General features: G+C 44.1%; 1 protein-coding gene across 2 annotated transcripts; it reads right to left on the bottom strand.

Moving 5' to 3' along the window:
- Nucleotides 1-165: 165 nt before the first annotated feature.
- Nucleotides 166-16,729, bottom strand: ubtfl (upstream binding transcription factor, like). 2 transcript variants are annotated; one of them, XM_041948586.1, is made up of 20 exons: nucleotides 16,168-16,729; nucleotides 14,369-14,467; nucleotides 13,816-13,991; nucleotides 13,137-13,220; nucleotides 12,856-13,011; nucleotides 12,600-12,664; nucleotides 12,267-12,387; nucleotides 12,069-12,179; nucleotides 11,555-11,682; nucleotides 10,500-10,641; nucleotides 10,381-10,422; nucleotides 9,953-10,066; nucleotides 9,684-9,842; nucleotides 8,513-8,623; nucleotides 8,317-8,402; nucleotides 6,268-6,457; nucleotides 5,149-5,196; nucleotides 2,337-2,474; nucleotides 1,545-1,652; nucleotides 166-643 (listed from the first exon to the last, which is right to left on the bottom strand). In XM_041948586.1, the coding sequence occupies exons 2-20, from the start codon at nucleotides 14,424-14,426 to the stop codon at nucleotides 563-565; spliced, it is 2,118 nt and encodes a 705-aa protein (XP_041804520.1). In that variant the 5' UTR covers nucleotides 14,427-14,467; nucleotides 16,168-16,729; the 3' UTR covers nucleotides 166-562. The 2 variants fall into 2 exon arrangements, with proteins under 2 accessions (XP_041804520.1, XP_041804519.1); XM_041948585.1 differs by having other exon boundaries at nucleotides 1,545-1,655; nucleotides 16,168-16,669.
- Between the last annotated feature and the right edge of the window lie 6,848 nt (nucleotides 16,730-23,577).

Below are 23,577 nucleotides of genomic sequence, written 5' to 3'. Positions count from 1 at the left end.
TGACGTCCTAGTGAAGACCTCCAAGTTGAGTCTAACGTTTGGTTGTTTTCAGGTATTCAATAAGAAGAATTGATTAATATTGATTATTGTTTCAGTCATGATGTTCCTCTGATGGAACTTACAGCTGTTGTGTCAAATAATGAAACCAGACAACAGAAATGAGAAAAAGTGCATTTATTTGTTAATAATTTTCTCAGGCAGGCGGCTGATTGGAGGCTGAACACTGGCTCCTCCCTCAGCAGTAACTACTACTCCGCCCCCTCCTGCCTGTTAAACTCTGTACAAACCCCGCCTCTGCCATAGCTCCAAAAAATAAAACAAACCTCTGCTCGTCTAAAACGTCCATCAGATAAAAACCAACAAACACTTGATAAAAAACAAACAAAAACACAAGTAACGAAACACTCTGTCAGGCTCCGCCCCCTGCCAAAGGGGCGGGACCAGCGCGACCGCAGTATGACGTCACCATATCGACGTTTGCATTGGTCCGCCGGGATGATTCGCATGTGAGGAGGCGTGGCCCGCACAGCCTGTTCTCTCCAATGAGGTGGAGGGGGCGGAGCTAGTCCGAGTCCGAGTCACTGGATTCTTCAGAGGAGCTCTGATCTTCATCGTCCTCATCATCCTCATCGTCGTCGTCGTTCTGAGGCAATGACAAGACAGGAAACGGTTTTTAAAGTAAAGGTTAATTTGTTTTCAGGTGGAAATGACCAATGATGAACTAGAGTCGTTGCTGGGTGGTTGTTAGGGTGTATCAGGTGGTTGCCCGAAGTAAGAACCTTTTAAAAAGACCTAAATATTAAGTCATCTATGAATTTATACCCCAAGGCCCTCAAAGCTTTAGTTAAAATCTGGGGATTTTATAAATTTCACGAAGGGGTTTTTACCAAGTAAAGGACCAGTCTAGAGGATTTATGGGGATTGATTGGCAGTAATGGAATATAATATTCAGTTATGTTTTCATTCCCGTAGAATGTTTTGTTTACCTTAGAATGAGCTCTTTCTGTCTACAGAGGGAGAAGCTCCTCCTCCACATAGTCCACCATGTTTCTACGGTAACCCAGAACGGACAAACCAAACACTGACTCTAGAGAGAGACTTGCATATTTTCATCAGCCACCGTAGAGGGTGACGGGTGTTCAGTTGTTTACAATCTACAACTTGACCGCTAGATGGCACCAAATCCCGCACACTGGACCTTTAAAAATCTCTCGATCTTAATATTTTAGAATCCATTCAGATACACATTTATTAACTCCACATATGTAGCAAATCACACAAGCTAAAAATAAATTCATGCTATTCAATAAATTTAATTAACCTCTTAAGAAATTTAAATCTATTAATTAATGCATGAATTAACCCTAAATATTTAAAGAAATTCTTCACCTAAAGGTCCTTTAAAGGGAGAAATTAAGGGCTACCTAAAATATGTTGCACTTGTTCAGTGTTTTAATCTGTTAGATGATGTCAGGTTTGTTCCTCATTAATTAACTTCTCACAGTTTGTCTCTTTGCCTACAGAAATAAAAAATTTGTTTTCACCTCATCGTCATCATCGTCACTGTCTGTGGATCCTGATGTCTCGTCATCTTCAGAGTCAGACGAGTCGCTCTTCTCCTCCTCCTCCTCTTCGTCTGAATCGGACATGTCCTGCTGGAAGACAGAGACAGGCGGGGCTGCCTTACAACACAAAACCTCACTGTTGAACTTTGCTGCCACCTGCTGGAGGCTGACATGTACAGCATTAACAATGTTAACCGAGGTGATTCGACTATCTGCCCTCTTCGTCGGCCCATCAAACACCCTCCCACCAAGTCTCAAGAGAATCAGGCTGGTGGTTTTTCTGTGATTCAGCTGACAAACTGAACTGAAACATAAATACAGAAAAGTTGAGAAATAAATGTGTGAATGAAAAAGAAATGAATCCACCGTTGTTTTTCCTCCGAGGGGTTTATGTTTCCACATTTATAATTCACTCTACACTTTATTGTCCCTCAGTGTTTGTACTGCTGCTGTCAGCTCTTCCTCTTCAAACTCCCTGATCTACGGGACATCATGGACCTGATGTGCAATAAAGGGACATTACGTGAAATATAATGGACCCAACACTGAACTTTGTAGCTGCAACTATATGCATCATCTCATACAGGTCTGTGATCCTCACTGTCCTGTCCTGTAATATCTGGGCTGTTTTATCTTTCTGAAACTTTCCGGTCATACATTTGTGTTACTGAATCTTTTCTTTTCTTTTGTTTCTACTTGAACGCTTTCCTCCTTTCTACTGACACTGGTGCAGAACAAAGAGTGTTCTGCCTTTCTGTGTTGTGTAGTTACCTTGGCTCGGTATGCCATGGCCCTCTTAGCCACCCCGACCGTCTGTGTTGCGGCTCTCGAACCTGCCGCCTTCCCCTTTGCCGTCACGCGGACTTTAGCTCCGGGGCTGCTGCGAACTTTAGTGGTGCTGCGACGTTTCTGATGGAGAACGAAACACACAAACATGTTGACGCACTGAATGAGGATAAGTACGCTAACCAGTAACCTGTGCTCTACTGTCAGCATAATGCTGTGTTAGCCAATCACAGATCATTATGCTATACACTCCGACATTGAAGTTAGCTTCTGATGGGCAGATTCCATTCGCATGTTAAGGGAACCTTAACTTGGTTTGCTGAGCAAGCGACCATCTGTTTTAGGACGTCTCACTGTTGTGAAAAACTGAGAGCACCATGTAGAGGGTGAGAGACATCCATGATGAAGTCCAGCTCCACCCCCAGGACTGAGCCAGCCTTCTGGATCAGTTTATTGAGTCTACTGGTGTCGGCCACTCTCAGGCTCCTGTCCCAGTGGACCACATCACAGGAAATGGTGCTTAAAATTGGCAAACCGGAGTCTCCACGGGAAAAAGAGCCTGCTCTGGCCCTTTTTGCCAAGAGCCGCAGAGTATCCTGGTCCAGTCCGGTTTGCTCTTCAGGTGGACACCCAGGTATTTGTACTCTCCACCATCTCTCCCCTAATGGAAGTTGTATTAGTAGGAGTCCTGGATCTCCTGAATTCCACCACAAGCTCCTTTGTTTTGTTGACGTTAAGCTGCAGGTAGCTCAGCTCACACAAGTCCACAAAACTGTCCACCACCTTTTGGTATTCTGACACATAAAGTCCCAAAAACAAAACAGAGCCCAAATAACAACCATTGAATGGCATTAAATGTCCTTGGATGAGCGAAGCTGAGATGTATTCCTCCACCGCCGAGGGAAACTAACATACCAGCTGCAGGCGTGTCCGTCCCAGTGCCGATGCTCATTCTCTACAACCCTCCCATCTCCACCCAGCTGGCCAATAGCACCAATGTGATCAAACCACAGTCTGTCAAAAGTGGTATCGGGAGGGGGAAGAAAAGTTGTAAAAATGGTAACTGAGTGTTTCCATTTTTACTATTAAGTAAGAAAAAAAGGATTATTTGATAAGCAAGTAAACTCGACACAACTTCCACCCAAAGCAAGCATAGTGAGAGTGAAAAAAACAAAAAGAAACAGGAACACAAGCGATAGACGCCTCTAGAAATCTGGGGACAAGGCCACCACACCTACACACCTGCAAATCACAAAAGAAAAGTCCATTCATGCAATTGCCCACAGAGGTGATCAAGGACGGCATTTGTGCAGTAAACAGGTCAAAAAGAAATGTCTCTTTGAGCTTATTGTCACATATACCACATACTGCAGCTTGGTTCTTGTTCATTATTCCTGCCACCTGGTAAACCGGTCCCTGCTGCGTGTGCAGTATAAGATGCTCAGTTATTCCTTAAAATCAGCAATTGACTGGGTCCACTCTTGCTCAGAAACTCATCCACTTCTTGTGAGCTTTTTGAAGGTGCACTCCTCTCTGTTGAAAGTGAAGCATAAGCTAGCTGGGTAGCACGTTTGGAACCAAATTCCTCTCCAAAAAAGTTGTTTGCACGTCCTGTTGAACTGACTTAATAGTTCCTTGCTCGGTCTGGAAGGCAGTTTCAAAAACCTGATCGTCCGCCGCCCTTCTGCACCTTCTTTAAGACCGATGACTTGTGTAAATCTCTGCAGCTCCTATTTCCAATGTCCTCAGCTCTGTCGGCTAAGGTCTTAGCTCTTTGCTCAAGTTTAGCGGCCCTGCCCTCCTGTGAGGTTGTGCGGTCTTCGCCCTCAGAAATGCGGCTCCAGTTATTCTTTTAGTGCTTCAATGCGGTTACTCAGTTTGCTCAGCATCGACTGCAGCTCAGCAAATTTCTACTCTATAAGGGGGCTAATCTCCGTAACCTTCTGGGCAATGATGCTCACAATGTTTTCCTCAAACATTTTTAACAGGGTAGTGTACGCCTGCAGTACTTCTGACTGCAATCCTTCATCTGAATGCTGAGTTTTCTTGGTTCTTTGGTTCTTCAGCTGTGCAAACCGATCACTGCTGGTTCATGTCAAACACATCACCGCCGCGGATTTAAAAACTCATACATTGAGCTGGCGGTGATCGGCTTCATTAGACAAACGGCTTTCAGTGAAAAGCAAAAGTTTTGCTCTGCAGCTTTAACTTTACTCTGAAGTGCTGAATCTGAAGCTAACTTCAGTGCGGTCTTAATTCTGCTAATGTTACATTAGCTTAAGGATTGAAGTGAAAAGACGATTTCCTCTTTCGTTCACTTGTTTTTGGAAAAAAAATAGTTTTTTTTATCAAAATCTTTTTCTTTCAAACACTCAAATACTTTTAATGACTGTGTACATTTTATATTATTCAACAATAGCTTAGCCATGCTAATGCAACATACTGAGTGACCTTACTAGTGTCATGCTAGTTTTGTGTCCTGTTAGCTTGGGTCGAATGAGCACTTGCTATGTTATGTTAGCTTGATGTCCTATATGAGATCACTGGTAGTTTAGCCTTGCTAATGTTATGTTAGCTTTGTAGATTATGGTGGATTAGCACTAGTTTAGCCTTGCTAATGTAATAAATCATAAAGCTACATTACAAAATGAAACATCTGAAAATGTTGAGATTTGAAAGGTTTAAAACTAAAAGAAAACAAGATAAACAAAAGAGGCTAAAATAAAACTTCCAGGTTTGGAGCTCTGGAGGAGCTAAACTAAAACTACAGTTTATTCATGAAGAAAAACAGACTCACCGAGGTGGAAAACTCCTTGTAGACGGCTCGATCCTGAGGGGACAAAGACTGAAGAGAAGAAATAATGAATCAGACAGATGATGAACATTTTCTGTTTTTTCTTTCAATCATTTCCATCTTTTCTTTCTTTGCATTTAGTTTGTTAGTTGTTGTGTGCAGTTGTGTGCCGTGGCCTCTGGAGGGCGACAAGAGGTCTGGAGCCAGAGTGACATAATGTCAACACACTGAGCTCTGATTGGCTCTGACTTTTCTGTCTGTCAAAGTTAGATTGAAGGATTTTACACTGAAAACACAAATGACTTCCATCATTAATGACATCACAGCAAAGTAAAAACAAGTTTCCAGAAGTCCGTCTACTGATGTTAATGCTGATGTCAGTCGGCCAAAGAACAAAAAAGATTAAAAAGCAAATGTTTGTCGTTGTTCTGAATGATCATTTTAATATGTTTCGTCACCTGATCTTGTAAATGTTTGTAATGATAATGAAATATAACGATCGGACAGACGTCGGGTTGTTTTAGTCAAACTGAGAAGAAGATTTCAGACTCTCAGAGCTGCCTGAAGGACGTTACACATCAGCCCAACTGAGGATTCTGTTTCAGACTTGACATTACATTACGGAAACAGGTAATAAGTGGATGAACTTCTCCCTGAAAACATGGTTCAAATATTACGACTGTTTGAAGAGATAAAGATTGTGAGATGTGCTTTCATTGGCTGGAGGCCAGTTGTCCTCAGGGCCTCTCTTCACACTGCCCATGTTTAATCAGGGACACTGAACACTTTTCACACATTGAAAAGACTACAAGGGTTAAAAGAACAGTGACATTATCGAATTTCTTCCAGTCATCCATTACAGTCCTATGTTAGAGAATTAAAAGGTGAAAACAACCCACTGAAAGTTTTTATTAATGCCTGTGAGACAGATTCGGGGCTTTAAGTAATCCACAAACTTCAGCAGATTCCATTCAGGCTCCTCCAGCTGCTGGAGGAAGTACACACCTTCTCATGTGACATTCATTACAGACTATATTTGGGACAAATATAGTCTGTAATACAAATCACAATTAGAAATCACGTCGTAAAGGTGATCTCTGTGGTTGCCCTGGTGACAGTTACCTTCACCCAGGCCTCCAGCTCGGCCTTGTACTCCACCTGCTGCTCCTCCACCAGCTTCTTGTACTTGTCTTTCTGACTCTGGCTCAGTTTGTGCCACCTCTTCCCGATCTCCACCATTCGCTCCTTCAGACTGAAGTGGTTCAGCTCACCATTGGTCAGCAGTTCCTGGGAGAACATCTGATACCCGCTCCTATTGGACAGAAGCGACAGCAGGAAGTTCTCTCTTTAAAACATTTGAAGTTTGATGAAAACAGAGTTTCACGAGCTCTGGTGCTTCTGTTTACAGACCAGTGACTTCACTGTTTGACATCATGCGTCACTGCACCGATGGACTCTGACATGAACTCAGCTGTTTGATTAATCAATTCATCACCATCATTTGAATAATCCCTTATCTTAGTGATTTCTTAAGCACACATGCACTGGTTCCACCGTTTTGTAAGTCTTCTTTGTTCTTTTAGGGCTTTTAAAGTCATTTCTGTGGACCCTGTTTTTTTTTTTTATGTGAATATTTGCTGGAATAAATAACAAAAATCAACAAGAAGCAGCTCAGATGACGAGCAGGCGAACATGAAGAGACCTGTCAACACGCAGTGACAGAAACATTCAAGAACGCCTCCGGCAGGGCTGCCCTTTGGCACCGGTTCTGTTCATTATTTTTATGGACAGAATTTCTCGGCGCAGCCAAGGGCCAGAGGGAGTCTGGTTTGGGGACCGCAGGATCTCATCTCTGCTTTGAGGCCATGGTTCTTGACCAGAAAAGGGTGGCTTGACCCCTCTGGGTTGGAGGAGAGATCCTGCCTCAAGTGTAGGAGTTCAAGTATCTTGGGGTCTTGTTCACGAGTGAGGGAAGGATGGAGCGTGAGACCGACAGGCAAATCGGTGCGGCGGCAGCAGTAATGCGGTCGTTGTACTGGTCCGTCGTGGTGAAGAAGGAGCTGAGCAGAAAGGCAAAGCTCTCGATTTACCGGTCAATCTACGTTCCCACCCTCACCTATGGTCATGAACTTTGGGTCATGACCGAAAGAACAAGATCTCTGATACAAGCGGCTGAAATGAGTTTCCTCCGCAGGGTGGGGGGGCGCTCCCTTAGAGACCGGGTGAGGAGCTCTGTCACTCGGGAGGAGCTCAGAGTAGGGCCCCTGCTCCTCCACGTCGAGAGGAGCCAGCTGAGGTGGCTCGGGCATCTTTATCGGATTCCTCCTGGACGCCTTCCTGGGAGGGTGTTCCGGGCATGCCCCACTAGGAAGAGGCCCCAGGGAAGACCCAGGACATGGTGGAGGGACTATGTCACTGGGCTGGCCTGGGAACACCTCGGGTGTCCCCCCAGAAGAGCTGGAGGAAGTGTCTGGGGAGAGGGAAGTCTGGGCATCCCTGCTTAGACTGCTGCCCCCGTGACCCGGCCCCGGATAAGCGGAAGAAGATGGATGGATGAAATATTTGCTGGATTTCTTTGTCCTCTGTCATGTAAGCTGACATCTTTGATCAGGGGTGGGGAACCTCTGGCCTCAGAGCTGCATACGGCTAACAAGACCACTTAGTCCAGTGGTCCAGCAATTACTTTTTTCAGCATAAAAAGAAAATAACATCAAATAGAATACTGTACACATGGTCTTCTGAGCGGTCCCTGAATGCAACATGCATGTAGTGGTTGATGTCAGGTCAATACGTCATGATGACTGTCAAAGTGTCGCTCTTTCCAACACACACGAATAAACAGGTGTAATCAGTTTGTTTGTGTGGACGAGCTCACAGTGATGAAAAAGGTCAAACAGGTTAACAATGCTAACAACAGCAAGTTAGCCTGACCTGGTCGGTATGAATGTAAAGAGGCTAGCAGCAGTTACTTTGTGCCATTTTAATGCCTCGCCTTGCCGCGTGCAAATGTTCCGCCAAAACAAGTCCCCACGACCACTGTGATATAAGGATATACAAGCAGAGCATTCCCCCCCGTGGCAGAATGAAGATGAGTATGATACATTCCCTTCTGTTTCATATTATCAGTTAGACCCAACAGATGCAGATGTTTAATGAAAACAGTCGACTCACACTGGGGGCTTCTTTGGTTCTCCGTCAAACTTGGGTTTCCTCTGACTCTGACCTGCTTGTGGAGTCCTCATCTCCGACAGCTCCCTCTGCCAGACACCAATCAACAGTCAGTACAACTCATAACATAAAGAGAATCAAGTGACACTGACTGGGGGGGGGGGTGGGGGGGCTCTCTGACCACAGGTTGGTACTGAACCTCATATCGCTTCTGGCCCTCTGCTGCCTTCTTAATCCAAAGAATCTTCTCCTTCTTCTCCATAGACTTCCAGGTCGCCTCCATGCCGGCCTGCGCCTTCCTGCGGTCACTCTGTGGAACAAGTACCATGATGGCCGACTGTGGGTCAATGTGGGGAAACTGATCTGAAAAAGATGCTGCTGCAGGAGGGTTTTATGGGCCATCCACACCAACAACAATAACTGTAACTGCATCATTTTTAAAGTCAGCCTAACTCAAGTGGACTATAACAACAACAGAGAAGACCGATATCACTGAGATTACTTTCAGAGCGATCCAATGAATGATAGAAACACTGACAGCCAATCAAGATCCAACCAGATTTACAGGGAATTGCGTCCATCGTGGCTAATGACAGTGGAGAGACTCACTGAGGTTCTAAAAACTGGACCACTGTTTGATAAAGGAGTCTTTATAGCGCAAGAAGAAGGACTTCTGGGATACCATCGGCCTCACCCTCAGAACCATCTGCTGACTGCTTTGTTATTATTATTAACAGAGACGGGGACGCTTGGCTGCTGCCCTACACAACGTATTAAACATGTATATCAAATTTGTCTTCAAAAGACGACAACTGAGTTTTGGATTCTGCAAACTCCTGTCATCTTTGAAGAAGTTTTCTTTCTGTTTCACAGTGTGCAGCAGTAACAGGTCAACAAGGTCCACTTTCCTTCAGCTGCAGCCAACAGTGCTTGATGCCACAGTTCACAGAACGCTAGCATTCATCAGCGTGGACGTTTGTTAGCATTCATCAGTGTGGATGCTAACATTGCTAGCATTCTTCAGTGTGGAGACTCACGTCTCTATTGTTCATCAGAGTAGATCTTTGTTAGCATTCATCAGTGTGGACACAAATCAGAGTTCATCAGTGTGAATGCTAACACCGTTAGCACTCATCAGTGTGGATGCTAACGTCATTAGTGTTCATCAGTGTAGACGCTCACGTCATAAGCATTCATTAGTGTGGATGCTAACCTTGTTAGCATTATTGTTTTAGTCATCGTGCCTGGCGTTCCTCCTGTTGCTGCACATTAGCATTTTACTGTGAAGCAGCTTCATTAAGTGAGGTTGGACTCATTATTTAAACTTATGATAAAGTCTGAAACATTGAAATGATGAGAATGAAGCTCACTCTGTATTTAGCCAGGTAGTCTCCAATCACACTGTGCTGCCACATCTCCTCAGCTGTTTTAGGCCGCTCTGGAAGCTTTGCCGTCTTCTTTCCATCCCGTCTCTCTTTTGGCAGTCCGGCAGGTACCCATGGCTCTGGCTCCGCCTCCCGACACTGCTCCTGAAACAAAACAAAAACACCTGACAGGTTAGTTTATCGGTATTTGAGTCAAAATTCCAGATGTTCATAGAAATAAAAATAATGTGAGTAAAGAAGAAGAGTTGTCACACCTTGACAGAAGGAGACCTGGCTCTGTGCGGGCTGGAGGCAACGCTCCCTGTCAGTTTGGCCCCGCCCAGTTTTTCCTCTGTCATGACGCGGTCTCGTTCCTCCTCCGGAAGACTCTGGAAAACACAACGTTAACGATGGAAACAAGCCAGCGTGTGTGTGTGTGTGTGTGTTAAAGTCCCCTTTAAGACTTCTGGATGGGTTTAGACCACTTGAAACAGGACCGAGAACTCAACAAAGATTCATTTGGTCAACACTTTGTGAATTTGCTGTGTTGTTTTTATATTCAGTTACAGTGTTTGGTGACTTAGATGCAGATATTCTGATGGAGGCGTTTTAGTGGAACAAAGGTTTGAAACTGAAGCTTCAGCAGAATCGCTTTGTGTCGGTAAATGAACCGGGAGGAGCCGATGGTTGGATGTACACGTACCTCTAGAAACCTCTGTAGGTCGATGTCGTACTGCTTCTTTCTCTGAGGAAACACACACAGAGGGGCCATGAAGCGAGCGCAGGTGATTCCAGGTGTGATGTTAGCGTGCTGACACTGACCTGCTCGCAGCGTTTCTGAAACATGTCCTTCTCTTTCTGTGTCATCATTTTCCACTGTTTACTGCAGAGGACCATCCGTTCTGTGCTGGGGACGTCCTTCATGTTCACCATCAGCTCCGCACAGTACAGAGAGTACCCGTTACTATCCAAAAACACGGCAGTGTTAGCCATTTCTGCTAGCCACAAACACAGAGCTGTTTGTCATTTCCACTCTAAAAAAATATACACTGAAGTCTTTACACACACGTTTAGCATCTGTTCGCTGGCTAGATTCTAATTTCAAACAAATTTTAGAAAACAGGACAGAATAGACGGGATTAGCAAATAATTAGCTAATTCCACAGGAACTCATTAGTAACCTGTTAGCTCACCAGTACTGTTAGCATCTTGTTCACTAGTGTTCGTCTGTTATGCTGGAGAGTCTTTTGCTTGTTATCTTCAGCTTCCTGTCTGTTAGCTTGTCAGCTTCATGTTTGTTAGCTCATTAGTATCTAGCTTGTGTAGTTCTGTCCTGGACTGTCCTCTGGACACCACTGAGGATGTAGGTGAGAGATGTTAGCCAAGCTGACATCCATCATGGACAACCCCTCCCACCCCCTGCATGACACAGTGGGGGCCCTCAGCAGCTCGTTCAGTAACAGACTGCTGCATCCACCCTGTAAGAAGGAACACTACCACAGGTCCTTCATCCCAACAGCTGTCAGATTATTCAACTCCAGCTTCACATCAGTCAAATTTCATTTTGCTTGTATATTATGTTCTCATATATAGTCTAACTTTTTATTTTATTTTTTGAATTTCTCTCTCTCTGCTACTATTTTTCTTCCCACTGCTATTACATGCTGTTGTAATGCCCAAACTTCCCCTGCTAAGGATAAATAAATCTTGTCAGCGTCTTAGTGTCCTTTTTTTAATAGCTAATTAGTACGCTTTAGTATCCTCTGAGTCAGGTGACCAGTTTGTTCACCAGCTGATTAGTTTCTGTTCAGTCTGACTTGGTTTGTGTCCTGCTCCACTGTCTCGTCCTCGTTAGCTTAGTGTTAATTAAGACTCACGGTGGTGGTTTTGTCGGCCGTCCATCAAACTTGTCCTTCAGTTGTCTCTCTGCTTTGGTGAGGACGGACCGAACGTGATCATCAGAGTTCACATCTGGATGAGCTTCATGATATGCCCTCATACTGCCCTACACACACACACACACACACACACACACACACACACACACACACACACACACACACACACACACACACACACACACACACGATCATCTCCCTGCTGGACCTGGTCTACACCTGGTCTCAGGTCTTCACTCTAATAATATGTGACAGTCAACCTTCGCCTCCACTGATCTGGTCCAGTGTGATTCAGGTCAGTATGGTCTGGTTCAGTCTGGTTCAGTCTTGTCCAGTTAAACCTTGATAACTCAATTCCAGTCTGACTCTGGTTCAGTCCAGTTCAGTGAGGTCAGTATAGTTTGTTTCAGTAAAATCTGGTTCTGTCTGCTTCACTCGAGTCTGGTTTGCTCTGGTCTTTTTCAGTCCGGTTTGGTCCAGTCTGTCCCGTTACCTCGTAGTCTTTCTGGAGCTCCAGGGCCTTGCTGATCCACTTGAGTCTCCTCTTGTCAGGCAGTTGGGACCACTGTCTCCTCAGAGCCTCCTTCAGCTCCTTCTGACTCACCTGGAAACAAAAAAAGAGCTTCGCTCAGAAAAACTCTGTGTGTGCGTGTGTGTGCGTGTGCGTGCGTGTCTGGATGTGTGTGTGCACCTCTGGGTGGAGCTTCATGTAGGCCTTCTTCTCATGGTTGTACCACAGCTGTTGAGGAGTTTTCGGTTTCTCCGGCAGGTCGGACTTCTTCCTCTCTTCTATCAGCTCTGGATGATCCTCCCTGCAGGTCATCTACTGTTAGCCATGCTAACGCTAATGCTGCCATCACACACCGAATGCTAAACACTTGCTAATCAGTAAACACCAACAAATAAACTTTCTTTCAACATCTTCTGGTGAAGCGGTAACAGATGAACTTGGTTTAAGGTGAACAGGAAACCGTCAGTGTGCCTGAGGCTGAAGCTGGATCTCTCAGCTGTTAGCTGAACTTACTTGAATCGAGCCATGTTCTTCTCAAACTCTTCCTTCTCTCGCTGAAACTCTGTGATGTACTTTTGCTGCGGAAATAAAAGAGTATATTTGGAGGTTATTATTGGAAGCAGCTTTTAGAATCAGACTTTGAAAACCATGAAGGGAACAAGTAGATCCTCGTAATATTTCATCTGACTTCTTCTATTGAGAACATTCATATCTGTTAATCAGTCAGCTGACATGTTTTCAGCCAATCAGCTGCAGCGTGTGTGCGGACCTTCTTCTTGTCTGGTAACTCCTTGTACTTCTTGGACAGGATCTTGGTCAGGTCCAGGTTGCTCATCTCTGGGTGGATTTTAGCGTATTTGGCTCGTTTCTCCATGAAGAAGCGGAAGTACGGAGTCAAAGGTTTCTTTGGGAAATCTGGATGAGTCTGAACATGAGAGGTTGGGTCAGGGTTTCTGCTAGATTGTCATATTACTATGTGAAACCTGGCTTCCTGAGCAGATCCAGGATCAGCAGCACCTGGTTTAGTGAAGTCTCAGTCTGGGGTCTCACCTTCAGTTTCTTGCCTTTGTACGGATTCTTCACAAACTCCATGGCGTCTATGATGAGCTCCGTCATCGTTCTGTACTTACGAACCTGAAACACAAAACCATGACGGCCTCCAGCGATGGATCAATAAACATCACGGTCTGATTGATTACCAATAATAACAGAAGCTGTGTTTGTTAAGCTTTTATTTGTCGGGAGCTGGAATCTTTTCATGATCACATATCAGAAAGGTCCTCTGGGATCTGATCTGGTCCTTTGGTCAACAACCTGCTTCTGGTTCACAAAGATCTTTTTCTGCTGCTATTTGCTGATGACATGAAGATGTTACTATAGCAACACAAAATATGAATAAAGATACTGATGCAAATCCTGAACTGGTTTAACAAACTTACTCTCAATATCAAAAAGACGAGTTAAATTAATTAAAAATAACCTCAAAATAATGCCGAAAATAAAAAAGGTCATAAAAGCACTTCATTAACCTTTAACCTTTAACCCGACGATGCGCTTAAGGAGCCATCAAAGTTCTCGTTGTTTTCAGCTCAGATTGAAGATTTCAGAGTTTTAATTAAATAAATTAATGTGTTTAAAATTTACCAAATCTTCCTGAATCTTAAACTCGATGCACTTTTAAAAACGTAAATTATGGGATGTTTGCTGTAGCTGTAACAACAGTTTGTACCTCAGTTGAGACTTTCTGCCACTTCTGGCGACACATGTCTCCAGTGAAGCTGCCGAAACAAACTTTCTCCCAGTCAAAGTGCGACTCTGTTGTTTTATACTTCATGGCGTCTCCATCCGGCAGCAGACTGCGAATCCTCTCCAACAGAGTCAGACAGTCCTCTTTACTCCAGTCATCTACAAACACACACACACACGATCATCTCCCTGCTGGACCTGGTCTACACCTGGTCTACACCTCGTACAGGTGGAACGAGGAACTCTGGCTTTTCTTTCAAGGAACAGTCCAACATGCCGCTGTTGGTCTGTCACACTGTGAGATTCAGCAGGCCAGATTTAACAGTAAGGTCAGTACATGAGGGGCCCTCGCAGGCCTGAGGGGCCCCTCATGTTTGAGACCCTGGTGTAATAAAGTGACAGTCTTATGAATGGCAGCTCAGTGATGGAAGCAGCTTCATACACTGTCAGGTTTCAGCGCTGATGCTGCTTTGACAGGTGAGTCTGACAGGTGAGTCTGTCAGGAGTTGATGAGGTCACAGAATGTTTGTGGTTACCTGGCTCACTTCTGATCCTGGTGCTCTGAGCTCTGGAGACGCTACTGCTGCCGTTCATCCTGCAGTGACTGACGGAGGAGACTCCGCCCCCTCCCTCCACTGATGCGCGCGCGCCCGCCCGCCCGCCCGCCCACACACACACACACACACACACACACACACACACACACACACAATTTAGCAACAAGCAGCAAGTAGTGTACTGCTACTTCTACTACATATTATATTATTAAGAATAATTATGAATGATTGTAATGTTGCAGTATATTGATTAACAGCTTTAGTTACTCTGCAGATTCAGATCATTGAAACAAGTTATGATGCTTCTTTACAGATGAAACAGATCAGAATTTAAATGAATTCAGATTTAAACGAGCTCCAATTTTACCAGCAGCAACATCACAGTGATGAACACAAGGAAGTAAAGTCAAATAAATGTGGAGTATTTCTACTCTGTGGTGGTACTTTTACTCCCTTCTGCCACTGAAGAAACTGTGATTAGTTGATTCAAACGGGACTTCGGCTGTGATTATCACATGATGTGTTTAATACTGAAATCACAGTGATGACGGACGGATAACAGACTTTCCCGAGCCGCTGATCCGCCTCCTCCTGCCCGCCCCCAGCGCGCTGATCCGCGCCTGTCCTGACCCCCGACTGACCGGCCGAGGCGACCTTTCCCCGGCTGTGGTGCGTCACCGCGGCCTGCTGACAAGGTCAGAGTGCGGGCCGAACATTCCAGCTTCATGTGTGGACTTCCAGTGTTGGTACGTTTTAGCCTCACGGTGTAAATGTGATCCAGCCAGCTGCTGAACAGGTCAGCCAGAGGGCGGGCTGGACTCCAACGTTTCACCGAATTGCGTTGAAAAATGCGCGACTTAAAGTCAAACAACGTCCAAAGTGCGTATAGTGAACAAACATCTAATGTAAGAGCGCCTCGACAGTCTTTATGAGCAACTCTTCAGTTCGGCATAGATCCAACACCACCATGCAGCTGTTATTTTAGTTCAGAAATCCTTTTAGAAACTGTCTGAACTCTCCTGAGCAGAGCACGGAGGGCGGTAGAGAGCAGGACCGACTCCAGACCAGTTGGTTAAATTAAGTGTTGTTTGGCGACCGTTCACGTGCCGAAATCACCAAAACACTGGATCGGTTCCCGCTTGGCTCGACTCGTGTTCTGCCTGTGTGACTTGTGTTCGCCCGGTTTGGTCATTTCAGGATTTCTAAATGGCGCTCGGAACTCAGATGTGTGGGTACAGCAGAAATGTTATCGGGGTCGCGATTAACTGAAAGCAGCGGGCCGTCAGGCTCCAGCTGCCCCGGTAATGGCGTCCGTCCTCCGGCAGGAGTCACCACGTAGCTTCCGCTGGCACGCAAAGAGCTACCCGAGACAGCAGCTAACGTTAACCTTTTATGGTTAAATGATTAAACTGCGAATGAAACTTAGAAAATACAAACACGAAATAAGCCTAAAAGCCCCTCGACGCCGACCGACGGCTCGGTTTGACACGTGTAGTCCAGAATCGCTTCATTTAGCAAAACTGCTTAACTGACAAATGCGTCGACATATGTGACTTTAGATGAAAAATCACCAGATTAAAACGGCCAAATGTTCGTCTGGTGTGAATCAGTCAACTGATAAATAGCCGAATTTGATGATTTCGGTTCTGAGCGGACTGGATGACTTGCTGCTACCCCAGAAGCCTTCACTGAGAAGCCGCCATGAATGTTGTGGTGACTCGGGGACAAACGAGCAGAAAACCTCAGAAATCTGTTTAAAATCACAGCCAACTACTTACCTTCAGGTTCGGGAAGAAGCCGGGGTTAATACTGCACACCACTGTGGTCGTTTGGATTATTTTGGGACTTTCAAAGTGTGTTTTTTTCAGCCGTAAACCCCGGGGAGTCAGGTCGAAACGGATCCGACAAAAGGAGCGTCTAGTCCGGTATGAAACTCCGCCCAGCGCCGCAGGGGGAGGAACTCCGGGGGAAAACATGAGGACAAAGGCGGAGGATGAAACCAGAGACAGCGGCTAAAACACCAGCCAAACCCGCTTCAAAATTACTTTAAATCTGGAATTATGTTTTTTATTTCGTGTATGTTCAGTAAGTATTTATATTAACGAATCTGCGACGGCGCCCTTTTCTGGAAAGCTACCCTCCTGACTTCCACCTGGTCCGGGTCCAGATGCTGAACCGACGGGGAGACAGAGGACCGGGCGCGGGGACCCGACGGCCAGCCGCCGACAGAAATGCGGCTGGGCGGACGCGGAGGAGAGCGTCTGGCCGGCTGCTCCAGGCTCCGAGAGGAAAAATCAGAGAGAGTCATCGGGTCTGCGGGCTGCCCAGGTCTCCCTCCCCGGCCTGTCGCGGTGCTAATCAGCGGCTCGAAGACGGCGGTGCATCCTGCGGGACGGCAGCCCGCATCCACATGGCATCCTGCCCGCCGAGAACACACCGTCTGCCGGGTGTGATCTCCCCGACTCACCGGTCCCCTCTCACACGGAGCTGTGCAGTGAGGGCTAATCACTGATCAATCAGTACATCCATCTGTTCGATACACCTGTCCTCCTCCTGGAGAGCGATCCACAGGTGTGTGTGGAGGGGGTGGGGACAGCTAAACCTGTTCTACGTCTTGAATAAAGTTCAGTTTGATAAATAAAAAACATTTTCTCTGGAATCTTCGGAGACTTTATGTTTGCTTCATTATTAACTTTGTCAAAAATTTTTGTTGCCCCCCCCCCACCCCGTGTGTGTGTGTGTGTGTGTGTGTGTGTGTGTGTGTGTGTGTCTCACTACCACCACCTGCTGGTCGGGATGATCAACAAGAATAGAGAAATACAAAAAATCCATGATACAAAATAAAAGCTGAATATATGTACATTTTATTCACAGGACTATATAATATATGTATATATATACACACATATACAGGGTGGATGCAGCAGTCTGTACTGAAGGAGCTGCTGAGGGCCCCCACTGTGTCATTCAGGGGGTGGGAGGGGTTGTCAATGATTGATGTCAGCCTGGCTAACATCCTCCTCTCATCTACATCCTCATTGGTGTCCAGAGGACAGTCCAGGACAGAACCAGCTCTCCTGACCAGTCTGTTCAGTCCCTTTCTGTCCCTCTCAGAGCTTCCACAGCCCCAGCAGACCACTGAGTAAAAGACTGCAGATGCAACCACAGAGTCATAGAAACGTATCAGTAAAACACATTGAACTATTGATCATTAATCCCTTAATTAACCCTTAACTAACATTTAACATCTTAATGTGAATCAAAATCACAGATCATCTGTTGGTCCTTTAATTTGGAAAACTAAACACATTAATTAAAAAAGCCTTTGCTGAACAACTGAAGTAGATTTTAAGGGCTTCATAGTAAAGCCCTTAAAATCTACTTCAGTGAAGATTGGCTATGACTTTCCCCTTAACCTCCACATGAATGTAAATTTTTGACAAATCAATGAATGATGTATTTAAGGATTTAGTGAGTATAATAAGTTAGGACTTCAGCCGTTGATTCATGAAGATTTGACTTCATTCTTATGTGATATTCAAATATTTAACAAGTGTAACAGATTTGTACAAATTATTGGAAACTTTTACAGACTTAAATATACTATGGCATAGTATCCATTAAATACCTTCAATGCATCATTCATATTGGATAAATTAATGGTATTTAAGGGAGTTGGCTTCATGTTGATTTTACATTGTAACAACATATTGACTATTAAAACGTTTTATGTATTACATTTTTCATTTTAAAAGTCAGGTTTTCATGATTGTGAATCACCATAAGTATTCTTTACTGTACCTTTTTCACTTTTCACAGACAGGTAGTTCCACTTGTGCACAGAGGCTTCACAGGTGATCTCACCTGAGCACAGTGAGGCAGTGTCACATCTTCTGTCCCGAGGTGCCGAGGTGTGTTTAATGTTGAAATGATGCTCATAACTTCAGTGCAATGAAAAACTCATTCGAAACTTGAAGTAAAACTGTTCATCTGCCTCTCAAAGACCGAGCTTTTCCTCTGAAAACTCACAAGTGTTCAGGTTTGAACAGTTTTGATCGAACAGGTAAAAATACAGGTAAACATCCAAACCATAGGATTGGACACTTTATCTCTCTGAAATTGATTGACAGCTCTATTAAACAAAAAATTAAGAGCAGATAACATCTAAATCTCAATCATTAATATCGTCTGATGCTGTTAAATGTACAGAATAACAAGGAGATCATTTCAGTTTGGACTTGGAACACAAAATAAAGATTGAAATTTTAAGTATTAAATATTAAACTCAGGCCTTCTAATATCTGTCCTCATATGGCCTCAGTTGTAACATTTCAGTAATTTAATGAAAATACAAATTACGAACAAATGCAAATTTTCCATAATGCATCTTTAACCCTTTGACATAGCTGCAGTGTATAAAATATGAACCTCGCGGTGACGTGATGGAAGGACTAAAGGCAGAGAAGACAACAAACTGAGTTTCTCCTCACATGTTTATTGTTGATGGTGGTTTCCTCCTGGTTGTAGGCTGTGCTGGTCCGGCTCAGGCTCCTCTGAGTCCCGGCAGTAAAGCACAGAATGGAAACAGACATCACAGAGGTATTGATGACTCTTCCATCAGGTCATATTACACAATAAAACTACATAAACTCAAAAACAAAGACTTCCAGGCAGCAGAAAACGTATTCTCCTTTGTAACGTTGGTGTCAGGACGGGGAGGGACAGAATAGGACTCTTATTATAAATGTTAAATAAATAAACATTAAACATCAGATTGCATATTTCACCATCTAGGACTCGTCCCCATCAGTCAGATTCATGACAATACAATACTACATAAACACAGTGTATTCACAGAGGGGAAAAATGGAGACATTATCACATATTTACAAAAAAAGTCTCATAATTACCACCTTTTAAGGTCTTATCTCAACTATTTCATAATTATGAGTTCTGTGATAATGAGATAACTAACTCATAATTACAAAAAAAATCTATAAAAACGAATAAGAAGATGATAATTACATGAAAAGTATTTGATAATAAGGACAAACCTCATAAAGCCACATTCAGAAATCACAATATCAGTCAGAAGTAGACCATGTGTAGCCAATCATCTGACACCACAAACAGACGCCTCATAACATCAAAACCAAATATGACCGCCTCAGCTTTGCATTCCACAACAAATCCAGGATGTGTTGGTGACACTGACCAATAGGAGTACAGAGCACTCCTCACCTGTAAACCTGTGAAAGAGGAACGATGTGGAACGACTCTCTTTTCCTAGGCTTTTCAACAGTCAATCAGTATCATGCACATCACCTCAAACACCATATTTGTTTAGATTCTGGTTCTAGGAAGTTGCTCCCTAGCTCCTCCTTCACAGTGATGTCACGCAGGTGTTACAGACAGTCAGCTGTGATTGGTCAGGGATCAACATGTTGTCTGGTCACTCGGCTGACTCACAGCAAGAACTGATCACAGAGGCCATCTGACATCCTGCAGTCTGAATCTGACACAACGTAAACAAGATCGTGATTACGAGTTGTAATTAACAATTACTTTTTTCTTTGGTGAATCTGCCAACTGCCACTTCCAATCAACACGCTTTAAACATCAACTGAAAGGAACAGTCAGACATTTTGTGAAATCAGCTATGTTTTTATGCTAAGCTAAGCTAACCATGTCTTGGGCCAGCTGGGCCCACAAAGATGAAACTGATCTCCTTCTGAAACTTCTACCTCCGGAGAAGGCTGAGAACAAAAGGTCTGTTTCACAGTGAAACTTCTCTTTTTGTTGCCTCAGAATTTGACTTTCACTGCTAACCTCAGTTCTGAGGTTTGTACTGTTTTCAATAATAATTAATTTACTTTCAAAAACAGTAATGATAACTTCATTATCTTGGTGCACCTAGCACACAGTCTTTGGTTAGTCACCATGCCAGCCAGAATGAGTCTGCGAGAAATATCTGGATGAAATCTAATGTGTGTCCAAGAGAAAGTACAAACATCATCAACTTTCTGTCCGACTGTATCCCCAAGACCTACAGAACAAACCAGAATGTCTCAGTTAGTTTGTGTGGACGAGCTCACAGTGATGAAAAAGGTCAAACTGAAGTGTCATCACAGCTACAAACATGCTAACCTGGCAAGCTGCAGGACAAACGCTCCTGGATGAAGTTGATGCTCCTCATTGGAGGATGATGCTCAACAAGCAGCTTCCACAGACCACATCCTGACAGAGACGCTGTTCTGCAGGCAGGTTTGTGCTGAGCGAGCTGACAGCTAAGAAGCTGAAACCTCCTTCAGAAGGAGAATCAGTGAAGCAGAGCCAGCCGTCAGAAGCAGCAGACAAAGTCAAACTGTTCCAGAGTGTCAGTTTGTCTGGATGAACCGTCACAGAGTGAATTACTGTTTGACATAAGATACTGAAAAACACTGAAGGACTCTGCAAGAACTTTCCAGTTTTTCTCCCTGGTCTTGCAATGACAAGACAACAAATACCAGCCAACTAGCCATTTTTCTGCATGGGATTACCACAGTTTAACAGAGGGGGAATCGTTTTGGCTCTAAACAAGCCAACTACCATTTGAAAAGTAAAGAGGTCTCGCCACAGGTGGAGCCCCAGCCAGGAAGTGAACACATTAGCTTTGTTTAATGTGGAAGCGGCTAACGTGTCTGACAACCTGAAACATGAAATCACTGAGATGCAAAGCAACAAGCTGCTGCTGAGAGCAGCTCTGTTCAAACCGACTGACCCAAACCTGGAAGACCAGCTCAGAGCATCATCATCATCATCATCATGACCACCATCTCAGACACCTCACTAAAGAGAAGCAGTTCCAAATGAGTTGTTGAATTCAGCGGATTTGTTTATTGAGATGAAGAGTCTGATGAAGTCTGACACATGAGTAGCTAGTAACGGAGCAGTTTGTAAACCTACTGTAGCTTGCTAGTGATCTTTTGTCCTTGAACAAAGTTAATAACTTGATAAGCTACATTTTTAGTCACTTTCTGGTGCAACTGTCCGCAGTCACGCTCCTGCAATTAAAAACAGTATGCTACGAAGCAAGTGTACTTAGTAGCTTAGTATAGCTAGGCAACATTTATTTTCAATGCACGTTAGCCTTCATAACATTATTTTGAGCTTAAAATTGGCAAACTGTGGCTCTTACAGTTTGCTAATGTCAGCTAATGAAGATGACATGAAATTGAACATGAAACACACTTTCTGTGTTTGTCTGGATACTTTTTGTGTCCATTATTATAACATACAGAATAAATGACAGCTCTGGCTGTATCGCAGCCTCTGTAGACATGCATGCTGTACAGGATTCATTAAATAACATTTCTATACATGTAGCATATGAAACTTCAATTTGACTGTAGTGAGCAGCAGCATTCCGGCACAAACTGGATCAGATTAATACTGAGCAAGCTAAATGGGACAAATATGAATAAATAACTTTGTTGTGTGTGTTCCATCAAAATGTCACGGCAGAAATCAGAGATTTAGATTTAAACTGGACTGGACTGGATTTCTTACAACAATGCTGTGTGGGGATTCTCACGATGAATCCTCTCATGGTTTTCATTGAAACAGCTTCAGCAGAAAGTTGCTGGTATTTTGACTTTTAGGAAGAAAGTCTAACTTTAAGAACATAAGACTTGGGGGCTTAGCTGAGATGAAACCACATTAATGAGGACAGGTGACAGGTGTATACATTATGTACAGGGACAGATGGACTTCAGAAGACACATGTTTGTCTTTTATACACACAGTAAATACAGTCAGAGTCGCCTTTGATGAGATTTGAGGAATCTGACGAGAAGGAAAAGTCACAAAACGTAAAATGGATGTAAAACCTGAGCTACAATCAAATGAGGATAAAAACTCACTTCAGTGCTCACCTGATGTACATTAAACCGTGTGTCAGACTCACCCTCAGTCTTTTGAGGAAGATCATGTGATACAGTTAAAAGCTCCTTATGGTGAGTTTGTTTTATCAACTACCTCCAACTTTACATGTTTCCTATGAGGCAACACTGTAAACACTGATCACCGAGAGTTGTGGCAGAAGATTAAATCATCTGATAAAATCAGTCGGGCTCGACGATACACACATCAACAAAGGTTTTTCATGTGACACTTGGTTGAAGCAGGAGACAGCAGTTATATTGGGTGATAGAGTGGCTCAGTGGTGACAAGGTCCTGGGTTTGAATCCAGATCTGTGTGGAGATGGCGTGTTTGTCTCCAGGTTACCTGGAGACTGCAGCTGTGAGTGCTTGTCTTTATCCATGAAAAGCCTCGGTTATAATTCAGTGCAGTTGTGGACAGCTGCAGACTTGCATGTGATGCCTTTGTGCACTAGCAAACAAGATGGACTCCTCACGGCCGGGAGGCAAAGAACTCTGTTTGGTGTATTTGGTTTGACAACGAGAGAAAGTTTATGAGAACAGGACCAAGGATAGTGAATTCATTACAAACATGAATACAGTGCACTACACAAGCTTTTCTACATCCGTCACACTCACAGTGCTGGCAGTCCACACAGTCTCTAATTTTGGGTGGTGGGTGGATGTCAGATTGTCGTGGACATGGGAAGACAGAAATGACATGAAATGGACTCTTGCAGATGCAACATAATGCAGTATAAACTGGGCTATAGACTGGTTATCTGTCCAGGTGTACCTCACCGATGTCCAATGTGAGCTGGCATACAGTGTTGCCTCCCATGACTCCACGACTATGTACTGATTCAATTGGGATTGCTCATCAATGTTGTGCTTCTTTTCTTTATTTTAGAGAGCTTGTGTTTCCTTGTGCTTCTGTGTTATTGGCTAGTGATGTGATGAACTACTTGGCCAGCAGAGGGCAGCATTGGTCCAATGAGAAATGCTCCCTGATCCCTCAGCTTTTACTGACCTCTGAACTTTGACCTTTCCTTCTCTGTAGAGTCCTTTGTGAGGACCAGCTCGGGTCAGCATGCTGGGTTGCTACGGTAACACTGTTAGGCAGAGTAATATAGTCTATATACAGCAATAACTTAATTAACTGAGGCTTGTTTTGGTTTGTTCCTTCCTGTTGGTCAGCAACGAGTTCCACGCTGACTGACTCCACCCACTGTCACCAGTGTGACCTCAGCAGATGGGTGGGGCTTATGCTGCTGGGTGGCAGCTGCACA

The sequence above is a fragment of the Chelmon rostratus genome, chromosome 12 (genome assembly GCF_017976325.1).
Source record: "Chelmon rostratus isolate fCheRos1 chromosome 12, fCheRos1.pri, whole genome shotgun sequence".
NCBI classification, from domain to species: Eukaryota; Metazoa; Chordata; class Actinopteri; order Chaetodontiformes; family Chaetodontidae; genus Chelmon; species Chelmon rostratus.
Note: the sequence above shows the minus strand (reverse complement) of the source record. Positions and strands in the feature narration are given on the sequence as shown.